Raw genomic sequence first — 22,177 nt, forward strand, 5'->3', positions numbered from 1 at the left:
ACTACAAGGGGAGATTCCATTTGGCTACCCCCTCACCCGTACCAACTTGCCTGGACATCCCTCTCCTTCTCTCTCTGCCAGCGCGGGATACGCTGAGTGAAAACGAGAGGAGAACAAACACAAGCAACAACGCAAACCCCAGACAGTGCCATATACAACTCCTGCCAATAACTTCGCTGCTCTAAGTGCATTGATCAGGCGACTGTGCAGACTCACGGCACGCATGCCTATTTCATCTGCTCCACAGCAGAAGTGAGGCACCTCCATTTAACAGGCTTTAAACAGAAACCCCAACCCCCATTCCCCCCTAATAAAACTAGATCTTGCAGATGAAGTGCAAACCCTAACCCTAACCCTAACCTCCTAATCCGAACTGCAGCAGTGACCACCCCCCCTCTAATATTAAATCAGGCTGGCACAAACTCCCCTTTATCCAAACCTCCTCCATGTACTGGGAAGTTCTGGTAAAAGGAGGTCCGCTGCACACAGCAAGATCATGTACGCGCTCCAACAACTGAATTGAATACCCTTTATTTGTTTTGTAGTGCGAGTTTAAACCAGTGAGATCCTCCAGATGTGTTTGAAGTGACTACTTTACATTCACACTTTTATCCCTAATAATATATACACACACAGCATACACACGGATACAAATTAAATAAGCATCCTGGCTACTGGATTGCTTTGCTGCTTCTCAAAGTACTCTATAGGAACTAGCTTATAGCAGCTGGAGGCTTATCATCTAGCTACATCTGCAGTGTGAAAAGAACATAAACAAACTGCACACACTTAAATCGGTAGAGCTTCCAATTTTCATCGGAAGGGGGCTGAAAAAAATGATTTAGTTTTAGTGGCAGTATAAGTCTCGATTACGTGTTCGCCTGTCTAGCTATTCCTGAAGTCGTTTCATACCCTTGCAATACTATCCCTTTGATGGTGGATAACGTTCGTTTACGACACAGGAATCTGTACTAAATTATGTGGATCTTTTGATTTATACTTACTGCACTCAGTAAAGCATAGATCCAACGGTGATTTGTCGTGATACAACTAATAATGTTACCCCGTGAAGACCGAAATTCCGTTAAAAGTCAAAATCTTAAGCGCCGACGAGGCACTCACAGTTGATGATCTGGACCGGACTTAGTTCTTCCTACTGAATGCGCACAACGTCAGTCAGTACTCAATCGGATAAGGGTTAGAAGGTTCTAAATTACGGCAAAGTGGACAGGCCTTAAACGTACAAAAAACAAAAAAAATTACAAAATCGAACAACAACACTAATTGAAGCGCCACATGTCTGACGTGTGGTTTGTAGGACCCCAAAAAAAACACTGTACAAAACAAAAACGACGGTCAGAGTCCAAGTGTCGATCAGGGCTGAACAGACTGGTAGGAATATTTCAATGTTTGCGAACAAATGTTTTGTACGGTGCCTACCGTCTGAGAGTAAACCATCTGAATGAATGGAGTTGGCATCGTTTTGAACGTCGTCACTACTGGTGGGCGATGAGGAACTAGCTTAACTAGTTTACGTGTCAGTGGTTGTCAGGACCAGGCAGCTCTATGCTGAGGTAGCAATTCGCTGGCTGACGTGCCATTTGTACAGCCACATTCCACAATATCAAAGCCCTGTCCGTGCAAGAGATTTCGCCCAATCACACAGCGATAAAATCTCCGTACCAGTGGTAACTCGTTCACTTATTTTCTTGTACAGACCCCACACTGCTTCTCCCTGGCGGGGCACAAGAACAGATGTTTAAGCCACAGGGAATCTGCTGCAGCTACTCTACGTAATAGTGTTCATGTCTTGACGGTTGCAGGATTCGACTTTGCGTCTAGCCAGTCCGATCGCTACGTACCGATTAGGTTACCCGTAATCCTGAACAATGATTCTCCCTCTAAGTGTAACCGATGGGGAGCTTTGGGCACACCAAGAAGCGACCCCCTGTAGGAGAGGACCTTAGAGACGGTCGAGCCCGTAACGCTGAGTGAAAACGAGGGAGGGAGGATGTGACGTGTGTTCGTTTTGTGCAATTGGGGTCTGTCACGGTATAGTGGTTGAGGACGGGTATACCAAGCGACGAACTAGTCTGCAACGTAACGAAAGCGTCCGTGCGCTATGACTTCGTCTGCTGGTGCCGTGTACGGTGAAGTAGACGAGGACTGTTCGTCTTCCTTAAACTTAGAATACCTTCTCAACCCTTATCACACAACCCACTCTGTAAAGAATATGATCTTGCTATTGGAGCTAAACAAACAGCAGATCTAACAGGTGACAAACCTGCCCAGGAGTAGGCTGACTCTAAACAGAACGGTGCTTATCACAGAGTGTGTGCATGTGAACGAGGACATCCTGCATCCTGCAACAGCCCCTCCTCTAAAAGCACACAGCACTATGGATTAATGATGAGCAGTTTTGTGCTCTTGCGGAGGCTCTCCTTTGGGAAAGGGGAATGCAGAACACTAAACGACATCTTAGGTACTCAACTGGTTTCACCCTACTGTGAAATTCTGGACGTTGCTACGTTTTTTATAAAGGGTTACTCTGTACGGCAAGATAATTGGGCCATGAAATTAAAAGCATGTGCAGTGAAAAGAAACTGAAAAAGAGAGGCAATATAATTTACAAAAACCAGAAAATGAGAGATGCTTTGTCTTCTTTGATCAGTGCGTAATCAATCAGAGTGGGTCTCAGGCTGGCTCCAAAGGATCTGCAACAGAGAAGTGGATTGAAAAATTCAGGTTACAAAAAAAAATCTATTTATATTTAGAAAATGTGGTCTACGACAAAGTATGTGTCTACACCAATAACAAAGTCGGAACCTTTTGATTCAGTGTATTAGACCCCCCCCCCCCCCCCCCCCCCCACACGTACCCCCCCCATATATATATATATATATATATATATATATATATATATATATATATATATATATATATATATATCTTAGTACCAAGCCCAAAACATCTGGATCAAGTTTTATACAGCTGCTGTTCTAAGTGGAGTGAAAATGCCAAAACTTTGCTTATTTAGGGTGTTTTCAATTATTCTGAGGTTCTTGGTTTTTTATTTCTACTGTTATGCAAAGCTACAGGCATTCTGTTGCTTTACCTACAGCTGGAATAGGAAGTAATCCAAGATTTAGAGCTTTGAAAGTAATGTTTATCAAGCCAGTCCACTGCATACTGAAAAATACTATACTATATTATACTATTCAATAAGCCATGGCACAACACGCAAGCAAGCAGAAATGAAAGTGTACCTGTTAGACCAACTTTACTTCTCCTGGTGAAGGGCTTCAATAAATGCTTCAAGTTTCTCCTGAATTTCACGAACCTTTTCTACAAGACAGAAAAAAGATAAACAGAAGCAATGGATCAGTGTTTAGCTATTGTGTGCAGAATGACCAAAAGTTGTAAACAGATTATCTTGCTTCAAGACATTTTTCTTCCTACAATAAAGAGCCGTCCACTTCTGTTATTCCTCTCCTCCTTTAATCAGGTGTTGCAGTAGAAGCAGATGGCACACACACATCTACTGACATTTAAAAAAATACCTTAAAAAGGTATACTTTGATGCTGTAAGGAGATATAATAATGAATGGATGGTGTAACGTTTCAGTCAGTATGACAGAAAAGCTAAACAAAACTCAAAAGGCCACATCAAAGACTGGCCTGACACGCTTTTATTAAGGACCAAGACCTTTTTGAACGTAAGCTGAATGTATATCCAGTACTCCTTAATTAAAAGGGGACTTGATATGTTGCTTGAATAAATGGATTCATAATGACATCACCCGAATATGATTCCTGATAACTGAATCATTACATTACAACACAGACTTCAGAACGTATTCATGAAAAGGAAACATTGGTCGATTTGGCCAGAAAATGCCACAACAAGGTCCCACATTGCAAATCTATCAAAAGAGAGAGTAAAAGATGTGCTTTGCTTTGTACACTGTGAAGGTGGCACCCTACCGCCAGGGGAAATTGACTTTGACTTGTATAGGTCATCGACTGCGGACCATCTTCCTCATCTGAAAACATTAGCTTTCAGAGACATAAATGCAGTAACAAATACAGCTGCTGCTGAGCGTAGCAACTCGCTGTATAATCTTGTCCTGTCTGATCGGAGGCAGTCTCTTTCGGAAGGTAAGCCGAAAGAGGTTTTATTTCAAATTAGGGAATTTAGAAAGACTATGTTAAAAAAAGAAATCCATTGTTTTCTACTTTATACATATATATTGATATCCAGCACAAGAACCCAATACAACTGCACAGTACACTGTTACTTTGCACATACTTGTACAGAGATACTGCATAAATTAGATTTTTTTTTTCTGTGCATAATTCCCTGAGGTGTATCTTACTAATGCTTCTCATGATATCAGAATCGCTGCTTTCATGGGACATTCTGACCACAGAACTTACATGCTAGACTGACAGACCATGACTTTGAGCCTCAGGTCTCCTGATCTAAGGGAGGGGCTGCTTTCTACCTGGCTGTCCTTATTTCTGGAATCTATTGCTCATCCTCGGCTGTACTGCGGTCCCCCTGCACCGGTTTGATGTGTTAAAACACACCCATTTAATTCACACAAATAAAGACTTCCTCATAACTCCTTTGATGCACAAACGACCAGGGGTATAAGAAAAAGAAAGGATACAAAAAGCACTCTTGAGATTTAGTTGTTGCCAATCTCACACAGCATACCTTGCCTTTTTTGTCTCCTTCCTCGTCTACTAAAGTTAAATCCCTGCTGTGCTGTCTGTGCTTCCAGTAAGCCTCTGCTATGACCCTGGAGCTATATAAAGCCTCAATGTTATGCTAACATGTTGCACAGGCAGAAATACAGTCCCTTTATTTGTGCATTAAATTCCAAAACAGTCAAGGCTGCGAGCATGCTGTGTGAACAGAACAGAAGATCTATTCTTGTAGCCTAAAAGGAACCTCGAAGGAAAGCCAAGCTAGCTGCAAAAACATCTTCCTTTACTTCAGCGTCCCTGCTCCTTTGATGCTCTGTTTACGCACCAGTAAACAAAAGGACTCGGAAACAGATTACAACCTCTAATAAAGGAAGTGTTGCTAAGGTGAAACCCAACAGGGTTCTGTTGAATTTATGGCGTATGTGAGATTAATTCATATTAAGTAATACTGTTGCTTTATTTATTTCTTATTTCTTTCCATACCTGGAAAGTACCTATACAATTTGAAACCTAGTACCTATACCACAAATAACAGTTAACACATTGTAACAAAAAAAAAAATACATATATATATATATATATATATATATATATATATATATATATATATATATATATATATATTTTTAAATTACAAAATAAAAAAGGTGCCTAATATATACCTATACAATTTTAAGCAAGTAGTCTTTGTGTATCTACATACAACTACAGGGTTATGATGTTTAGAAATGTCAGTACATCAATCACAACCGTGTGTCAATTTGAATGCAGACTAACTGTAGCTATTTAAACGCTCCTCTCCACAACTTGCCACTTGTAAAGATATTTCCAGACTCCTTTTTGCTTTAACGCAAGTGGTACTTGCAGAGGAAGGGGTTAACTGGGCAGGTGCATTCACCACAAACAGCACACAAGTGGCATCGTCTAAGGAGGTCCAGAAAGTCACAGACTTCAAAGTGCACAAATAAAACCGCAGGACACTTTCAACAGCATAAGAAGATACTGTTGATACCATGTCACATCATTAGTCTTTTTTTTTTTTTTTTTTTTTTTTTAAGACTGTGGATAAAGCAAAATATAGGACGTAAAGAATCCCTATTATTATAAGCATTTTTGTTGGTGAAGTTTCATAACTTGCTTATCTTGAAAGCACACACAGACTGGCAGAGCTAGTTTCTGCACAATACACTGCAAGCTCATTAAATCATATTTCACATTTCACCTTTGCCACGTCTTCTGAGGCATCAGAATTCCACTTCAGTTACAACATTTGACAAGAGCTCTAATAAGAAAACGGTTAAGGGAAGCTTGCCTAAACATGATAAATCACTGACACCCTACCCCCATTTAGAGCCATTTCATTTTCTCTTAACCTGTGTCCATTCATTTATCAGAGGCTTCAACCATTGACGCTCTTTATCTGGCAAATTATCATAGCTACTGAGACAGCAGTAAGAAAAAAGGAAGTCAGGACTGCCAATCGATTGCTCAGCCAGGAAGATGGATGAGCACTTAGGAGCAGGGACTAAACCAGACCTGCCAGGTGGGGTGCTTCTTATCATTTTATCATACGCTGTAAAACCCAGCGCAACTACTGCAGCCACGTTACAGTAAAGGGCAGAGAAAAACCACAGTTACAGGTACAGGCTTTTTTCTAGCAAATCTGGGACACCTTAAATTAAAACACATTATGGATTAAGACAAAAAAAGCAATCAAAACGTGGTCAAAGTCTTGCTGTTCTTCTAGATACATCAGATCCCTTTCTGATCCCTTTCTGTACATGCAAAATGTTCTGGTCACGTCTAACAATATCGAAGCGGTTAAGCCCCACCTTGTCATGTGGAGTAATGCTAGCCACACACACAGCGCTTCCACAGATAACTCCACTTTTCTACAAGTAAGCTACAGTGCACCAACACTTCTACAAGAGTCTACATGCAGAGTTCTACTTTAGAGGAGTTCTGGTATTTCATGAAAACATGGCAGAGAAGCAAGAGCAGCATGTCTCTTTGCACGTTCAGCAGGATTGAACAGAGGATGAAATCACAAGGAAAGAAATGCCATCACTTTTTAGTTCCATTCAGCTACTGTGTGGAATGGATGATGGCACACAAACATTTCAATTCGTTATTTTAATAAAGAAAAAATCGGCAGATCAAGCGTCACCTACCTTCAAGAAACAGGTTTATAGTTTAATTCTGTGTTTGACTTTTTAATACAAAAGCGTATTTCTGCTGTTTCTGAGGCTTGAGTTGTGTGTCGGGCCAGAACGGCACCAGAATCTTATTATTCACACTGAATCTCTTAAACTAGCCTTACGGTTTAATCTGTTTCCATTGGTCTGTCAATAGGCACTAAAAGATTTTAACTTCAGCAGGTCGGAGGAGACACGGAAGGGAGTAACGAATCATGAATACCGTATTAAAACAAACAATTATTTTTTCATTGCCATCTGTTGTAGTAAAAAAAAAAAAAAAACAGATGGGAAAGAAAAGAATGAAACAAACCTTTCTATATAAGCAGGATGCTGTACAACTACTGTGCTTCCCCCCCACCTCCCAATACAAACCAGGATCCAAACTCCATTTAGCCACTGTTTACCTAAAAGATGAGCTGCTACACACATCAATTCATGATCCTCCCTTTATCTGCTCATGAATATTCCCATAATCCTCTGGCCTCTATCCCACAAACCCTTTTCAGGGACACTGCTCGGGACCGCTCCTATTCAGAACACCTCCGAATTCTCCCATTCAGGTCCCTTTCCCCTGATCTCCACATGAAATGGGATCTCTTTGGCTCAGATTTCCCTCGCTCCTGAGGCTCACACATGTCGCAGTACCACAGAGGCTGGCAGAGTCTATAATTGATCTGTAATTAGAGTCTGAAACACTTTGGCTGAAGGGAAACCCACTCTGATAAAAGGGAGAGCAGAGACATAAAAGAAAAGTTCAGGACCAAGGTCCACTTGGGGGAGAAAAACAAGAACTGTAATCCATTCAACACAGAAAAGACCCCCCTCGATACATCTAAGTGAAAAGGTCAATCTTTAAAATTAAAGTCACATTAAAAGGACATAACATATGCAGCTCAGGGATTTCAACAGCCTTTTAAAAATGTTATATGGACTTCATTCAATATGCCTGGCAGCATGGGCATAATTAATTACTTTTTTTTTTAATAATCTGTATTCCTAAAAAATGAGTTGATGCACCACTGGCAAGAGATACCGTACTGCAGAATAAACTGTGGTACCACTGTATGAGGCTGCCTGGGAGGGAATAGCAGAGGTAATATATTAAACATGATGACAACACCAGAACACTGTGAAGCTGTGAAGCTGTGAAAATAAGACAATAAAAAGACAGACCTCTTAAAAACATGCTGCAAAATCTGTGACTTGAACACAGGCATTTCTTGATAGCCTCAGGTCTAAACAAATCACAAATGAATCTCGAAGTACGTTATTTTTTATTTTTTTGGTGTGGATTACAGGATTACAAAAGGCTCTGAATACAGAATGCTGCAGTACTGATGCCTTGCTAGGAAACACCAGACGCATGACGGCAGGTTTCTATGTAAAATATAAAGTGCTACAGCGTTTGTTATTTTAGTGCAAGCCTAATAATAAAAAACCCACATGACTGACTTTTTAATTTTTTATTGCTTAGTCAATATGGGCAACAGAATCCCTTTCTGCAATAAGGGCAAGTCACAACCTGGCAAAAGTTGCTCAATTTACAATATACTGTGGCAATTATACTATGCTAGCCTGGGCTAGGTCCCTGACACTTTGCCAGAATGCAAACTATTGAATGGATTCAATGAGATTAGACCACCAGTAGTGACCTCCTACTGTCTCTGTGCAAACAGTGAAGCAGTTAGTATCTTTCAGTGCCTGCTGAACCCTTTGTTTTCTGCAGCAGCAATTATCAGTTACTGTAATCTGAAATATAAAAACAGTGTTACTTTGTTATTTTCAGAACAGAATTGTGCACAAGGACATTAGCAGCTAGCAAATAAATCAAGCTTTTGAAAGAGCCCCGTAAAGCTGCTTGAACATGCAGGTTTTAACAAGTCTTTGTTGGGATGCAGTTTCAAGCTACCTTTATGGTTAAATGGTTTGTTGCGCCAATTACTAATGTGATTGGGTTAGTTGCCAGGCTGCTATAGCCTGCTGTTGGTCTAATGTATCACTGTGTGAATAAGCCTAATACATAACAACACTAATAGTTTTGCTGCTGCATTGTTCACAGGGGACTTTGGTAAACAAGCCTTTATTTGCCTGGCCCACAACTGATTGGAAAGAGCTTCCATCACACAGTTGTGCTCCTGGACAGTTTCACATACACTGCATGACTGACCATGCTGTTCATTGGTGATATACCAAAAAACAAACAAGCTAAGTTTTATTTGTTATCATCGACTCCAAAGGGCATGCTTTTGTGTGTGTGTGTGTGTATATATGTGTCACAATACTTTTCTATGAATACACAAATGGGTTTCCAAGTAACACTTGTAATAGCCTTTACGTATATTGTGTGTATTCGACTATCACAATAATGATTTCCTCCAATGCACTAGCACCCGTCTTGCCAGCAGCAGATGTTACTTTTCATCCAGATGTTACTCTTCAAAAGGTATGCATTATAAAGACTATTTTTTTAATACACACGTAAACTCTGACAGTGGGAAGTCTAACAGCTATACGAAACCAGGAGGGAAATACAAACTCAGGCCATACAGTACAGAGCTCCCAGATTTACAGCCGTGGCACAACAGGGTCACAGTCCAACAGTAAAAACCTTGGGAGTGTCGCATTGTTTTTCTACATCCTCCTCTCCGTCACATAGCTTTCACTCCCACTGGACGCAGCTCGCAGAAAAACTGAAAAGTTCCCTTCTCTCTCTGTCTCTCTCTCTTTTTTTTTTTTTAAAGAAAAAGGAAAACCACCCAGTGTGTTGCCCTTTTAAGAGGCAGCATGCAGTGTGTTGCCCTTTTAAGAGGCAGCGCGCCATTCATCACCAGTGATGACAGATTTATATGAGTGGGGACCTCCTCTGGTTCCTTTAAGGCCTCGAAACAGATGGGGAGTGAATGGACAGTCGGTGGGTCAAGAAAACACCAGGGAGGCGGCTGTTTGTTTGCTGCCAGCGTGCTTCCCAGCCTCTGAAAGGGGGTCAAGACTGTAACCGCCTGGCCGGGAGCTGGAAAGGGCCTTTCTTCCAGCTGTTAAGATCAGCGCTGTTTCCTAGTCCGCTGTCACAAAGCTATAAATATCCATTTGTCAAGGCCGCCACCTAAGGGTGCTTTTAACATTAAGGATGCTGCACACCCATGGTATGGGTTTCCAAGAGCTGTGGTGGAGTTGTGTGTGTGACAGAATGTGGGGGTAAGGTGGGGTAGTGTAAGGTCACTTCTATCTTACCAAGCCACAATCCTACAAAGTTAAGTCTAAAGCGCAGTCTGACTGGCAGTTCAAAATGCTGGCTTTACCGTTTCGCTAATGTTTATAATCAATACATATTTATGCCAGTGTTTTGGAAAAGTATTATAGCTCTTCTGTCTTATGTCCATGTCCTTGAAAAGTTTCAATAAACTTTGTCAATCGCTTTCCAAGATATAGCCCTCAATAGCTCAGTCACTCAACACCAGATGAGTAAAAAATGAAATACTGCAAAATGCTCCCTTTTTTACTTCCAAGAATTAAGAGAAATAGTTAATCAATACAAGACTTTTCTTTATTTCATCAATTGCGTGGAACATGTTTGTTTTTTTTGTTTGTTTTTTTTTAAAGGCTGCTGTGCTGCAAGATCAGAAGCGCAATGATTAATCGGTGCAAGGCAGAGAGCTGAGTTGCTGTTCATTAATCTTTGGAGGAAGCCTGCTGCTTTCCAACGCTTTGAAGATTACAAGGCCCCAGTGCTCTGGATATATCGCACGTTAGGCTGATGGGTTTGACATAAATGTAGCTTTCAGTTGCACTTCACTCCTTTACTAAGTACGAGACAGCTGTAAAATAATGCACAGGGAAACCAATACCAATCCCAAAATTACTTTAAAACTAATATTCACAACTAGAAACATACACTGCCAAGAAATAAGGACTACCACATATCCACAACCAGTCTTTTCTGAACTACAAACAAGGAGGTAAACACAAGTGATGCGGAGTGGGAAAACCAACACATTCATTTATTTAAAACTGCTGTTAGATGCCTGTAAAATGCAGAAAATTAGTTTATTGATGGAAATGGAACCCACAGCCAACACCATGCCTTGTTTTACTGCAAGGGACATCCAACGTCTCCAAAACGTCTCTCCCCATATAAATGCCTGTGTTCCACTCCCGCACACCCTTAGTGCCAGGAGATGTGGAAGCAGCAGTCGTCAGTAACGTTCCCTATGTGACCTATCTGTCAACAATGCTTTTGATGAGGTAGGGGGAAGAACAGGGCTTACCCAGCATGATAAACAACAAGGCACATTTAGTGCAAAGCTTCACTGCGGAGTGCGAACCCATGAACCCATCACACCGGCTCCCACATGTCCGCACAGTAACAAGTAGAACACCCGGACGCCTGGCTTTAGATGCTGCTGGAAAACCCAGGTGCCTGGCTAGAGATTAATGGGCAGAAAATGAGCTTTTAGTCATGCACTAATTTATCATTGGGCTGCTGTGTTGACGCGAGCCGGCTTTGAGGAATGCACCGGGCTTACTGGGGATCCATTTGAGGCTTGTCTCTGCTACTTCCAGGCTCATAATCAATAACTGCGTTCCGCACTGCATGCCTTCTCAGGTGGGAATTTCTCTGCTACATAAACTGTTGACTGTCTTGTGGAATTTCAGCATCGGTGCCTTAAAGGCAACGGTTACCTTGACACAAACCAGCACCCCCCTTATCTATGAATCCGTATCAGAAACAGTGCACTAGAAGCTGTTAAAATGTCAGCCTACAATATTGCCAAGGCTCACTAAAGCTTTTGCTGTAAACAGTTTACATGTGGACGGCACATACCTGTGATCTATGCATTTGCATTCACTTTAGGAGGTGACCGAGCAGCTCATCACATTTTTTCCAGCTAATGTTTCCTAAAACAGCATGATGCAGAGTCTTGGCTGCACCCAAGCCTCTCTATAACAAGATCCATTCCTCAGAAGGGGACTTGAAGCTGCTGGTTGGATACACTCCTGTTTTTCAAACATGCTGAAGACAGAGAATGGGGGCCACTATCAGCTACAGGGGGAACTGACGCCAGTTGAGCCAGGCTCAGCTGACACTCCTCTCTTGAAGGACCACCCCAACCATTAAATCACCCAGAGACGGACAAATGCACCTAGCTGTAGAGCTGCACAAATTGATTATTCAGTAGGCGAGTCATTGGTGTTGATTGGGCTAATTAAATCACTCCAAGTGAAATGAGTGAAGAGACAGCTACTTGATTTGTGTGAACTGCTGCTTTTCTTAAGACAGTGGAGAGCAGCAATCCACACATGGCTTTACATGGAACAGTAAATCAGCCCAATCAACACCAATGACCCTGACCTGTGGAGACCTCAATCCGAACAATCAAATCATGCAGCTCTATCGAGCCGTTTCAAACCCCTAGGACAGTGAACCTCTGAACTAAAACCAAGCACTAAGAAGGCGAAAGTCCAGCCAATAATCCTACTGCATCACCTGGGCACTGTACAGTAAATACAGTTTCTTAATGAAACAGAAAACAGTTCATGTGACATATTTGCAGTTGCTTATTAAGACTCCTGCTAGCATATTGACTTAGCTGAGCAGTTACTGTGGCACATGATCACTGTTCTGCCAATCCTTGCATGTGTTATCCAGCTAACTCAAACACAGCAAGCCACAAAATTCAAAAATAAAAAGTACACTACTAAAAGTAACAGAGTGTGGCATGCATAAGGTTTGTCTTGTAGCGTGTGTCTCATGAGTCCGACTACTGCGAGGCTGTCCTCATTTTTTTCCCCCACCCACAAGTTAGACAAACTGCTCTCCTCAAATTATCCTGATTGAAAAAGGAATACTGCACTTTAACAAACTCATAGCCAGAGGTGCCAGGCATTCCTAAACCATAGCAGATCAGAGTAGTCCTGCCCCATTCACTGACACTTGCACAGGTGGCATCCCCTCGGCTTGCTGTGCTGACAGACTGACCTGGGGGTCACGCTTTTACTCTTTTATATACACATATAGCAACACCGTCAAAGTCTCAGCTTTCTAGCTTGTTACACTAATGTTTTCCTATGGGTTAAAAGGCTTCTTTTTTCATTTCTTACAAACCACACAGAACTTCCAGAAAAACAGAAAAAGAATCCGGTGCCTAACATGTAACAACAGTCCCATTATGCGAGCACAATAGCCGCTGAGAAAAATGTCTCCTGCCTTCAAAAGCAATGGGCTCAGGGATCTTCCTGTTCAGTCTTGCTGTGTGGATAAAGCCCTGCACAGTAACACGATAATCTAAAGTCTACCTCTCAGATCTGTCTGTGACCCCCAGCCTCCATTGCTCAAAAACAGAAAAACAACATTTCTGTGAATTCTTGGGATTTTACTTTACCCCTGAATCTGAAACTATTTGAGTTGCCCGAACTCAAGCAACAACAATAAAATATATTTTTATAAAAATAATCATAAAATAAAAAAAAAAAAAACTGAAATCCTCCCTCAGTTTCCACACTTGATTGTATGCAGATAAAGTGTAAGGCACAGAATACTTGATGCGTTTTATTAGAGACCAGTGTGATGTATTAAAAACAGCCGATTCCCATTGCAGGGCAAACACACTGGAGGGACTGGATGTAGCTCATTCCAGCATAGAAAAGGTTAATAATTTACACATTCATTCATTTAAAAATAAAAAAAAAATGAGCAGAGATGCAGCATCTCAGTGGCCACAGGCAAAATCAACAGATCAAAATCCGGCAATATATTAGCAGTAAACAAAGAAGAAAAAGAAACATCAATGTTAGAACAAATGGATTATATCTGTATAAAACAACACCCATCCATGATATCTGAAGAAAGCTAATTTATTTTTGTTAATGTCATCAGCTTATCTAATGCCAAAATAACTGTAGCACCCTACACACTGCAAATCACATAAGTGCCAATCTATGTGACACCGGCTGGCCCATCATTGGAGACTGCATAAATAAATCACAGATATACAGACACAAACAAACACACATACCAAAGCACACATGCACTTCCTTCGTGAAATGGCCCATGAAGGTTTATTACACATGCACAACAATGCCAAATTATTGCATGCTAGATTGTCTCTCTAGTTATCTGGCTTCTGCAAGAGTTGACAAAAGGGCCCATCCAGCCTCTTCAGCTCTCGTTGTATCACAGGGAAACAAGAGGAGAGGAGAGGAGAGGGACAAGCCTCAGCAAGTACAGAAATGCTTCTGGCAGCCGATGAGAAAACAACCACCTGCTGCCAGGGTGATGTGGAGGCATCAAGCAGGATGGAAGAGCAAACAGAGGCAGGAGGGCTGACGTGCTGCTGCAGACGCTCCATAATCCCACATCAAAAGAGGCAGCAAGCAGGGAACACATTGCCACCTTGTGCAGGAAGCCTGCACACCCAGGCAGGGAGGGTGCGTGCACGCAAGCCCAGAAACTCCTCTGCTTTGAAAGAGACTCAAGGAAAACGCTTTTGAGTTATTTATTTAAAAAAAGGAAATAAAAAAATAAATAAAAAATCAGCCCAGTTGAAAATTAAAGAGACAGCTTACTGTGTTTGTTTATGTCAGCCAAGTTTACAGGTGATAAAAGGCCACTATGATAACAGCTAGTTGAAACAAAATAAATGGGAATACTGTGGGAAAGAATGATCCAAGATAGAGATGCTAGTAAGAAACGCCAACACTATATTCTTCCTGAGGCTTACTGGCCGAAACGGTCAAGCTAATGCTGATCACATATATCCTCAGAATCAAACACATCCTCAAAGATTGTCATTTCATTCACACCACGACTGGCTTAATATTGAGCTGTCTTATGTGAGTCTGATGCCAATGTCATGCTTTTTTGACACTTCAAATCAGCTGTGAAAACTACAGCTAAACAATGCCATCAAAAAGATCATGTGCCTGTTCCAATAAAAATATTCTTCTAATTTGGTGGCCCGAATAATAATTTCTGTTATTTGAAGCAGAGTCAAAAATGAAAGAAAGAAAGAAAGAAAAAGGATTCAGAATATAAGAAACTAGCAGTATCTTTTCATGCAATCCACAATAATTATATTAGGATCAGCAGTTATAGTATGTATCACAGCTCTTCATAATGAAAAGAGGGACGCACCAGACTAGGGGCAGAAGGGGAATATTTAACCACAATAACCCAGGCAACTAATGCCAAGCTAACTATATTACATACAGTTAAACACTAGGATTAGATAACAAGCCCTACTTCTTTCCGATATCAATAGTCAGCTGTCCTACACGTGTACGTGTGTGTGTGTGTGTGTGTGTGTGTGTGTGTGTGTGTGTGTGTGTGTATTTTATGTGGGGTAGCAACCACTGCTTACATACTTAGCCATAGCCATGCCTTGACATGCTTTCTTTATCAAATGCAGCAGGCAAAAAGCCTGCTCGGGAGGTCACTTGCAAATTGCAACACTGATGGACAATGGGCCCCCACAATGGGTTATTTATTACCACTTGGTCAGACAAGACTGGGTAGGTTGTGTATACAACAGCTAACTGCACTGCTGCACGAGAGCAAGCAAAAGGGTTCGGATTATTTACAAGAAAGGAATCCTAAATGTAAAAATAATTATTAACAAAGGGTGAAATAATACATGAAAATACAAATACTGAACAGCATTTAACTAAAGGGTTTTACCTAAAGATCCGTTTTAATGATGATTTTGCATTCATTTTCACATCCATTATTTTGCAATGCTAGCTGTAATCCAGCATCATGTGTAAAAATCTGTGCCAAATGTGAAAATAAATACAAAAGTAAAATAAAATAAAAAAAATGAGTACAGTATCCACCACTTACACCATACAGGGTTATTTCAGGCAGCCGTTTATATTGGACAAATAGTATTTGCCATTCCCATTGATTTCAATAACAAAGGCATCTTTTATACTGTGTTAAGCACGCCGTATATTTCGGGCAAACTCAGCTGTTTGGAACTTGTTATGTGTAGATTTAAATTAAGCACTGCTTATACTGTAGTAATCACTCTTACTAATCCACCAATCAGCTGTTCTCACCTCGTTACCTTGCCATTCACATAGATTTCAATACAAAAGGCAGCACTTTACAGTAGTAAAGTGATCGATAAATCAGCTGTTCTCATTACTGAGCGACTACCCCTGTACGGTACCTTGGCTACTTAATCCCTGTATGTAGTGTCGGGTTTAGAGTTTGAAAAAACAGCACTGACTGCCACATACCTGGCCAGAAAGATAAGTGATGAACATCAGCATGAAAACTTCAGTGTAAATAAAATGTCTCTATTAGATACTGTGTGCTTGCTAAAGCATGCTTGGAACTCTGTCAGTCAGCAAACAATGCAACTTTGCATCAAAAAACCTGGGGTTTCTGTACTTGAAGAGGAGAGCAAGGACGAAAATACAGCCCAAACTGAAACTCTGACAACACCAGGGGGGGATTTCAAAGGAAGAATTCTCAGCTGTGTCACCTTGGCGAAAAGGACGCCCTGCATGAAACAGACACCGATGACATAAGCGGAGCAGCATCTGGATATAGAGCCGAATTGGGATTGTTTAGAAAACGCTGAGTTCTTTGCTGGAAACAATTTGCAGTAATGTAGTCTACCTGTACTGTACATTTCATAGATTGCATTCACAGATTTTAATGCATCTTTTTTATTAGTGTAATGAGTGTCTTAATAAAGACTTAACGTATACAGGCTTGTTGTTTTGATTACTGTACTGGTGATTTTCTGCAGGTGAATCACGTTAACACAAACATGCCCGTTCTAAGTGGTGGCGACTGCATATAAATGCTAAATAAGGTCTACTTTTTCACTGAAATTACAAAGGATGGTTTAAAAACTTCATGCAACTATGTTGTGACAAAACCAGTAAAATAATAAATGTGTGCCCTTTTTATTTATTTATTTATTTGTTTGTTTATTAAAGGAAAGGTTTTTTGATACTCCGATTAAAACACAAATCATCCTATCCATTTTAAGCTATGGATTGAAATGCAAAAGTTTTTTTTTTTTCTGTTTCATGATTGTGGAAAGAAATCTTAAAAGACATTAAGATGCGTTTACAGTCAGATGAATTAACACTGAAGCGATGCGCTCTGGCTCTCTCTCTCTTTCTGCTGTAATCAGTATAATAAAGGACTCATGCAGAGGCACAGGTCCAGGCATGCACACCGTACTGACAAAGACTAATGAATTTGTGGCCAGTTCAATGCAAGCACCACAATTTAGAATCTACCTGCAGTCCTATAGACCTTCTCCACTCGTAGAGAACAACGACTCAGACACCAGATGGGTCTGGTAATCTTTGATAGGGTAAACTAATCCGTTTCCATACAACCATAGCAGAAAACAAAACAGCACAACTAACTCCAACCAGCGTTGCTGAGATCACGCCAAAGATGTCCAAGACAACACTGCCCTCTGCTGTTCAGGGACAGTAACGCATGAGGGGTGTAACTCAATTGTTGAAGGTGACCGAGACACCCAACTTTGTTTCTGACATTTTGCAGTTTGGTTGAAAGCCACGGTGTGCCACAGCAAAGTCTTTTAATTCTGAGCGGGTGTGACTTATGACACCATCAGCCTAACATGAAATGTATTTCATGCTGCAAAGTGAAAAGCAATGCAGATGCTTTTTGTTCGGCTTCATGTAAGCTACTGCACCTCACTACGGTCCTGTAAATTCTTAATGCACTTAACCCAGCTTGTACTCATTTGCTGCACTAACAGTATTGGCAATTTCTGTGTGAACAACCATAGTTACTTTATTTAAATGAATAATATAACTTTATCCATGTATCCGTGCAAACTGATCAGTGACTGAAATCTGACATCCTGTTATTGATTATTTTTGTTTCGGACAAATAAATACAACACAAAATAGAAAAGCATCCCTTGGTCTACATATTATTATATAATCCAAATCATTAAGCGGTTCCCATAATGTGCCACCTGCCTGCTTTTTATTACCACCCTTACACAAGACGCCGTTCGAGAAGTTGCCAAGCAAAACTGATAAAAAACAGTTCTCATGCTTTCCTTTCTCCTCATCTTGCTCTTGTTTTCTTGATCTTTTTAAGATCAAAGTACTAGTGTCCCCAATATAGTGATCTATGGACATTGAAATAGGAATGTAACCAAACAAAACTCGTTCTCCCAACTCCCACCGTTCACTGCTGCAGAGCTGGTTTTTCTGCTAGAAATATGGATATAGTTGCTTTGCAGGAACGATGTCAAAGTTTGCACATGAGCAGTGCGCTATGGAAATACTTTTTCTGAAAAGTGTGTTTACATGACTTAAATGATAAATATCAGCATTGTTTTCCTCATGTAAACGCATTAAGTGTTTCTAAGCTTAGAATTCCTAGCTAGCAGTGTATACGAGAGAGACCTAAGAAAGGATAGGGTTCAATCAGCAGTCAGTACTCACTGAGATCCTCTGCTAGCTGCACTCTCCTCCCAGTTATCAGATAGACCTTCTTATCGTTGTCTTCTCCAAAGTCCTCCAGCACCTCTTTTACATTCTTCTCAAGACGGCGGACTGCAAAATGTGAAGGGGGGGTGATGAGGGCAGGATAGAGATCATGATAATAATAATAATATCTATTTTTATATATAGCGCCTTTCATAATGGACCACCATCACAAAGCGCTTTACATGATACGAGACTAGGGTGTGTGAACTATGCATCTGCAGAGTCTCACGTCTCACGAACTATGCAGTTGCAGAGTCTCACGTCTCACCCGAAAGAGGGAGCACAAGGAGGTTAAGTGACTCGCTCAGGGTCACAGAGTGAGTCAGTGGCCGAGCTGGGATTTGAACCGGGGACCTCCTGGTTACAAGCCCATTAACCACTGGACCACACAGCCTCCTGATAGCTATGTCCTGTACCCTTCATTAACACATTAATCTAAACCCTGGGCTTATTCACTGTTTGAGGTGTAAAACCTCAGCTCAAATTTGCAACATCACTTTACATCACTACCTGAAATATCCTGACCACATTTTACAACAAATCTCATGTTTGGTGATACAACATTTTAATTGTGTGCTGCAAACTAGGAATAACCAGTACCACTAAACATACAGTGATATTTTATGCTGGGTTTACCCGCTATCCAGTTTTAAGTATTGTGATAATTCTGGGGGTCCATTAGATTGAGTTACACTGTTCAGTCTATGAATAGTTTTGAATCCATCACTATTAATCTACACTTCCTCCTGATCATTGTGTGCTTTTTTTATGCTCTCAACACATGTGGGTCCATGCGTGTGTGAACCTGATCAGAACACATTTTTGACAGCACTTCTTTTATATATTAAAAAAAAATAATAATTATATCTGCTGCTGTAAAAGGAAGCCTTTTAGACAGTACCTTCAGTGTTCATGAGCTGCTGCCTCAGTGTGTTTCCTGTAATTCCAAGCATTCTCTGGATCCGCCAGAACAGGACCACATCATTACACTCCAGCTGCAGCAAATGCACAAAAACACTTACTGTTTGGGGTTGGCAAGGGTTTCAATCCCTCTAAAGCACTCAATAGAATAGCACAAGCAGTCTTGAGAATCATACACATTTCTCCTCAAATTTGCTTTTAAACTTGATTCCATTGGGGATTTTTAATATATACTTTTTTTCTCTGGTGGATTGCAATATTTTTTGTAGTGGTGTAAGACAGTTTCTCCAGATTGCCCCCCACCCCAAGAATGCATCATGCTTGTTCTAGCCTGTCCTGAACAGACCACTCTCGTGGCTTCTGGATGAGAAGAGAGCTGTTCTGTCTCCATGCCCACATACTCTACGAACGTCATTGTGTAAAATAATGGTCGCCAAATCCGCCTGCATTTCCACCTTTGGAACCGAGAAAACTCAAAGACATTATTATGATGCCAATTTTTTAGGCAACTCATTTAGTTAAAATGCTAGATAATCCACTGTTATATGAAGATGTTAACAAAAGGCAAGGGGGGGGGGGGGGGGGGGGGGCTATTTGTGATACCATAAACTGAAAAATTGATACTGGAGTGCACCACTTGAAACTACAGTATGCTGTCATTACAGCAAGATCATCTCATCGCTTTGACCAGCCACGTTGAAAGCTTCACACGAATAGTGGTCGACAATGAAAGTGACCCACCTCGGAGTCTACAAAGTGCCGCTGGTAGTAGTAGAAGCCCCTCCTGCAGAGGTTGCAGTGAGACAGTGCTGTCCTCAGGAACTGCCGCCGGTAAAGCTGGTGCCACGTATCTTTAATCTGGCAAAGGCAAGACATCTTAAATGGTGCATTTTGTAAATCAAGAACAGGATAAATACTATGTAAGCACACGTATAAATATGCAGCCAATCCTCAGCAGACTGAGGACTCTTCAAACGAAGCACACGTTTCTTTAATACACCAGACCAGGGTCAAACCAGCGACACTCACCAAAGCAGGGTCCACTTCCACCCCTCGGGCTTCCAGATTTTTTCTCACTGTTGTGACCTCATCGTTAGCCAGATAAGCTGTGTGATCCTCATTCACCTTCAATAGCCTCTCCAGTTCGTTTCTGGTTTCATTACAAATGTGCTGGAAGTAAAAAAAAGGCATGTATTTAAAACTTGAGATTTATACAAATGAGAATGTACTGTACATTACATCAATAATGACCTGTTCTGGGGAGCGTTTCATCCAGTACATCCACCTCTGTTTCCAGTCTGGACCCACCATGTCACTGATAACAGATTCAGCTGCAAAAGATTATAACAAAAAACAAACATGATCTGTACCACTCCCTTTTTATCCAGTTTCCTCACACTTACATGCTGAAATTACTCATTCATTTACAGGTCAGCAGACACTCCCATTCAGACGCTGTTAACTAAACAATGTGCTTCCTCATGGTCTGAAACCAGTTATCTGAAACATACTGTCATTAAGTCGAGCCTGTAGAGTCTCCTCCATGAACTGAATCGCTGCATCCCACTGGGGCTTATCTGATATGGAGCGGTCTTCTAAAGCATTGTGCTGGATAACTCTCTGCAAAGAAAATACACAAAGCCACTAAAGCTGTTTAAATAAGATAGCCTCCGGGAAGTGTCCTGGGAAAGAAAAGCATCATTAAGCACAGATCTCAGAACACTTTGGCTTCACAAGCCTGTGTAAGAATACAACCACAAACACAAATCAGTAACTTCACTACAAAGCATCCACATTCCCAACTTCCCTACCTAAAAAGGAAGATTTCAGACCACCACCCCAAGGACAGCTATAATGGTGACTTGTACCAAGCCCCTAAAGGGACTCCTGTCAGCAGATACTCTACCAAGCTGTCCTCCGCCCTCTCGTTCCACTTGTGTCGTTTTATACTCTCGTCTTTGACGGCCTCTTTCAGTTTGTCGAAGATGTCGTCCTGGTCTTTGCCTTTGTACTCCGACATGAAGCGGCCAAACTCTTCCTGCAGCGTCTCCCATGCTACCTGGACAGAGAAGGGGTTCAACACGGTGAAAATGCAGCGGCATATGCAGACAGACATATTGTACGCATAGCTGAGATCTAATCTGAATAGTTTTTGCATTATTTCAAAACAGCAATCTTTAGAAGTGTATATAATGTATAGTGAAAAAGCATGGTGATCCCAGGTTACTTCAAATAAATAATTGCTAGAGAAAGCAGACCATTATGCGCACACACACACACACACACACACACACACACACACACACACACACACACACACAATTGCTGCAAGTAGACTGCACTGTTTTTCGTTTTGTTTCAGTACTGAAGCAGACATGCTAAATGAACCTTGTTTTTACCTCCAGTGCTTTGTGTGGCAGCTGCTTGTCAGTCCACTGCTTCAGTCTGATGTCTACCGTGGTGTTGAAGGTCCCTGAATTCATGGTCTGAGCTGCAGGGAGATAGATGTTTTCTATCACATGTGTGGAAACTCTCTCCCACAGCTTCTTCTGGAGAATATCCTCCCTAAGATTTAAAACAATACCAATGTATTAGAGGCAGAGACAATACAACAAGTACAACACCAAGTATTTTCTCTGCTCATACATTTGTCAAGAACTTTGTGCCCAAAGTTCAAGGTATATATATAAAAATGCAGTACAGTATAAAACACTGTCTCTTCTCAATTCTACCAGGACCCATTTATCACAGTCTGACGCTCAGATTTTATTTCTGCAGGCTATCTTGTTCTGCCACAGAGCCACCCAGACCAGGCACGCACACAATAGCTTGTATTGTGCAATTTATCA

The 22,177-nt window shown here is 41.2% G+C and overlaps 1 protein-coding gene across 4 annotated transcripts in view; it reads right to left on the reverse strand.

Annotated features, from left to right (window-relative positions):
- Positions 1–2,211: 2,211 nt before the first annotated feature.
- Positions 2,212–22,177, reverse strand: part of LOC121327040 (dynamin-like 120 kDa protein, mitochondrial) — a 36,575-nt gene continuing 16,609 nt past the window's right edge. For all 4 annotated transcript variants that reach the window (XM_041270821.1, XM_041270819.1, XM_041270820.1 and 1 more), the window contains 10 exons: positions 21,728–21,893; positions 21,235–21,387; positions 20,840–20,948; positions 20,580–20,659; positions 20,358–20,498; positions 20,070–20,186; positions 19,309–19,402; positions 18,363–18,473; positions 3,267–3,345; positions 2,212–2,714 (listed from right to left, as the gene is read on the reverse strand). In XM_041270821.1, coding sequence (XP_041126755.1) covers positions 3,281–3,345; positions 18,363–18,473; positions 19,309–19,402; positions 20,070–20,186; positions 20,358–20,498; positions 20,580–20,659; positions 20,840–20,948; positions 21,235–21,387; positions 21,728–21,893 — 1,036 coding nt within the window. In that variant the 3' untranslated portion in view covers positions 2,212–2,714; positions 3,267–3,280. The remainder of the gene's footprint in view (positions 2,715–3,266; positions 3,346–18,362; positions 18,474–19,308; positions 19,403–20,069; positions 20,187–20,357; positions 20,499–20,579; positions 20,660–20,839; positions 20,949–21,234; positions 21,388–21,727; positions 21,894–22,177) is intronic.

The sequence above is a fragment of the Polyodon spathula genome, chromosome 14, assembly GCF_017654505.1.
Source record: "Polyodon spathula isolate WHYD16114869_AA chromosome 14, ASM1765450v1, whole genome shotgun sequence".
NCBI lineage: Eukaryota > Metazoa > Chordata > Actinopteri > Acipenseriformes > Polyodontidae > Polyodon > Polyodon spathula.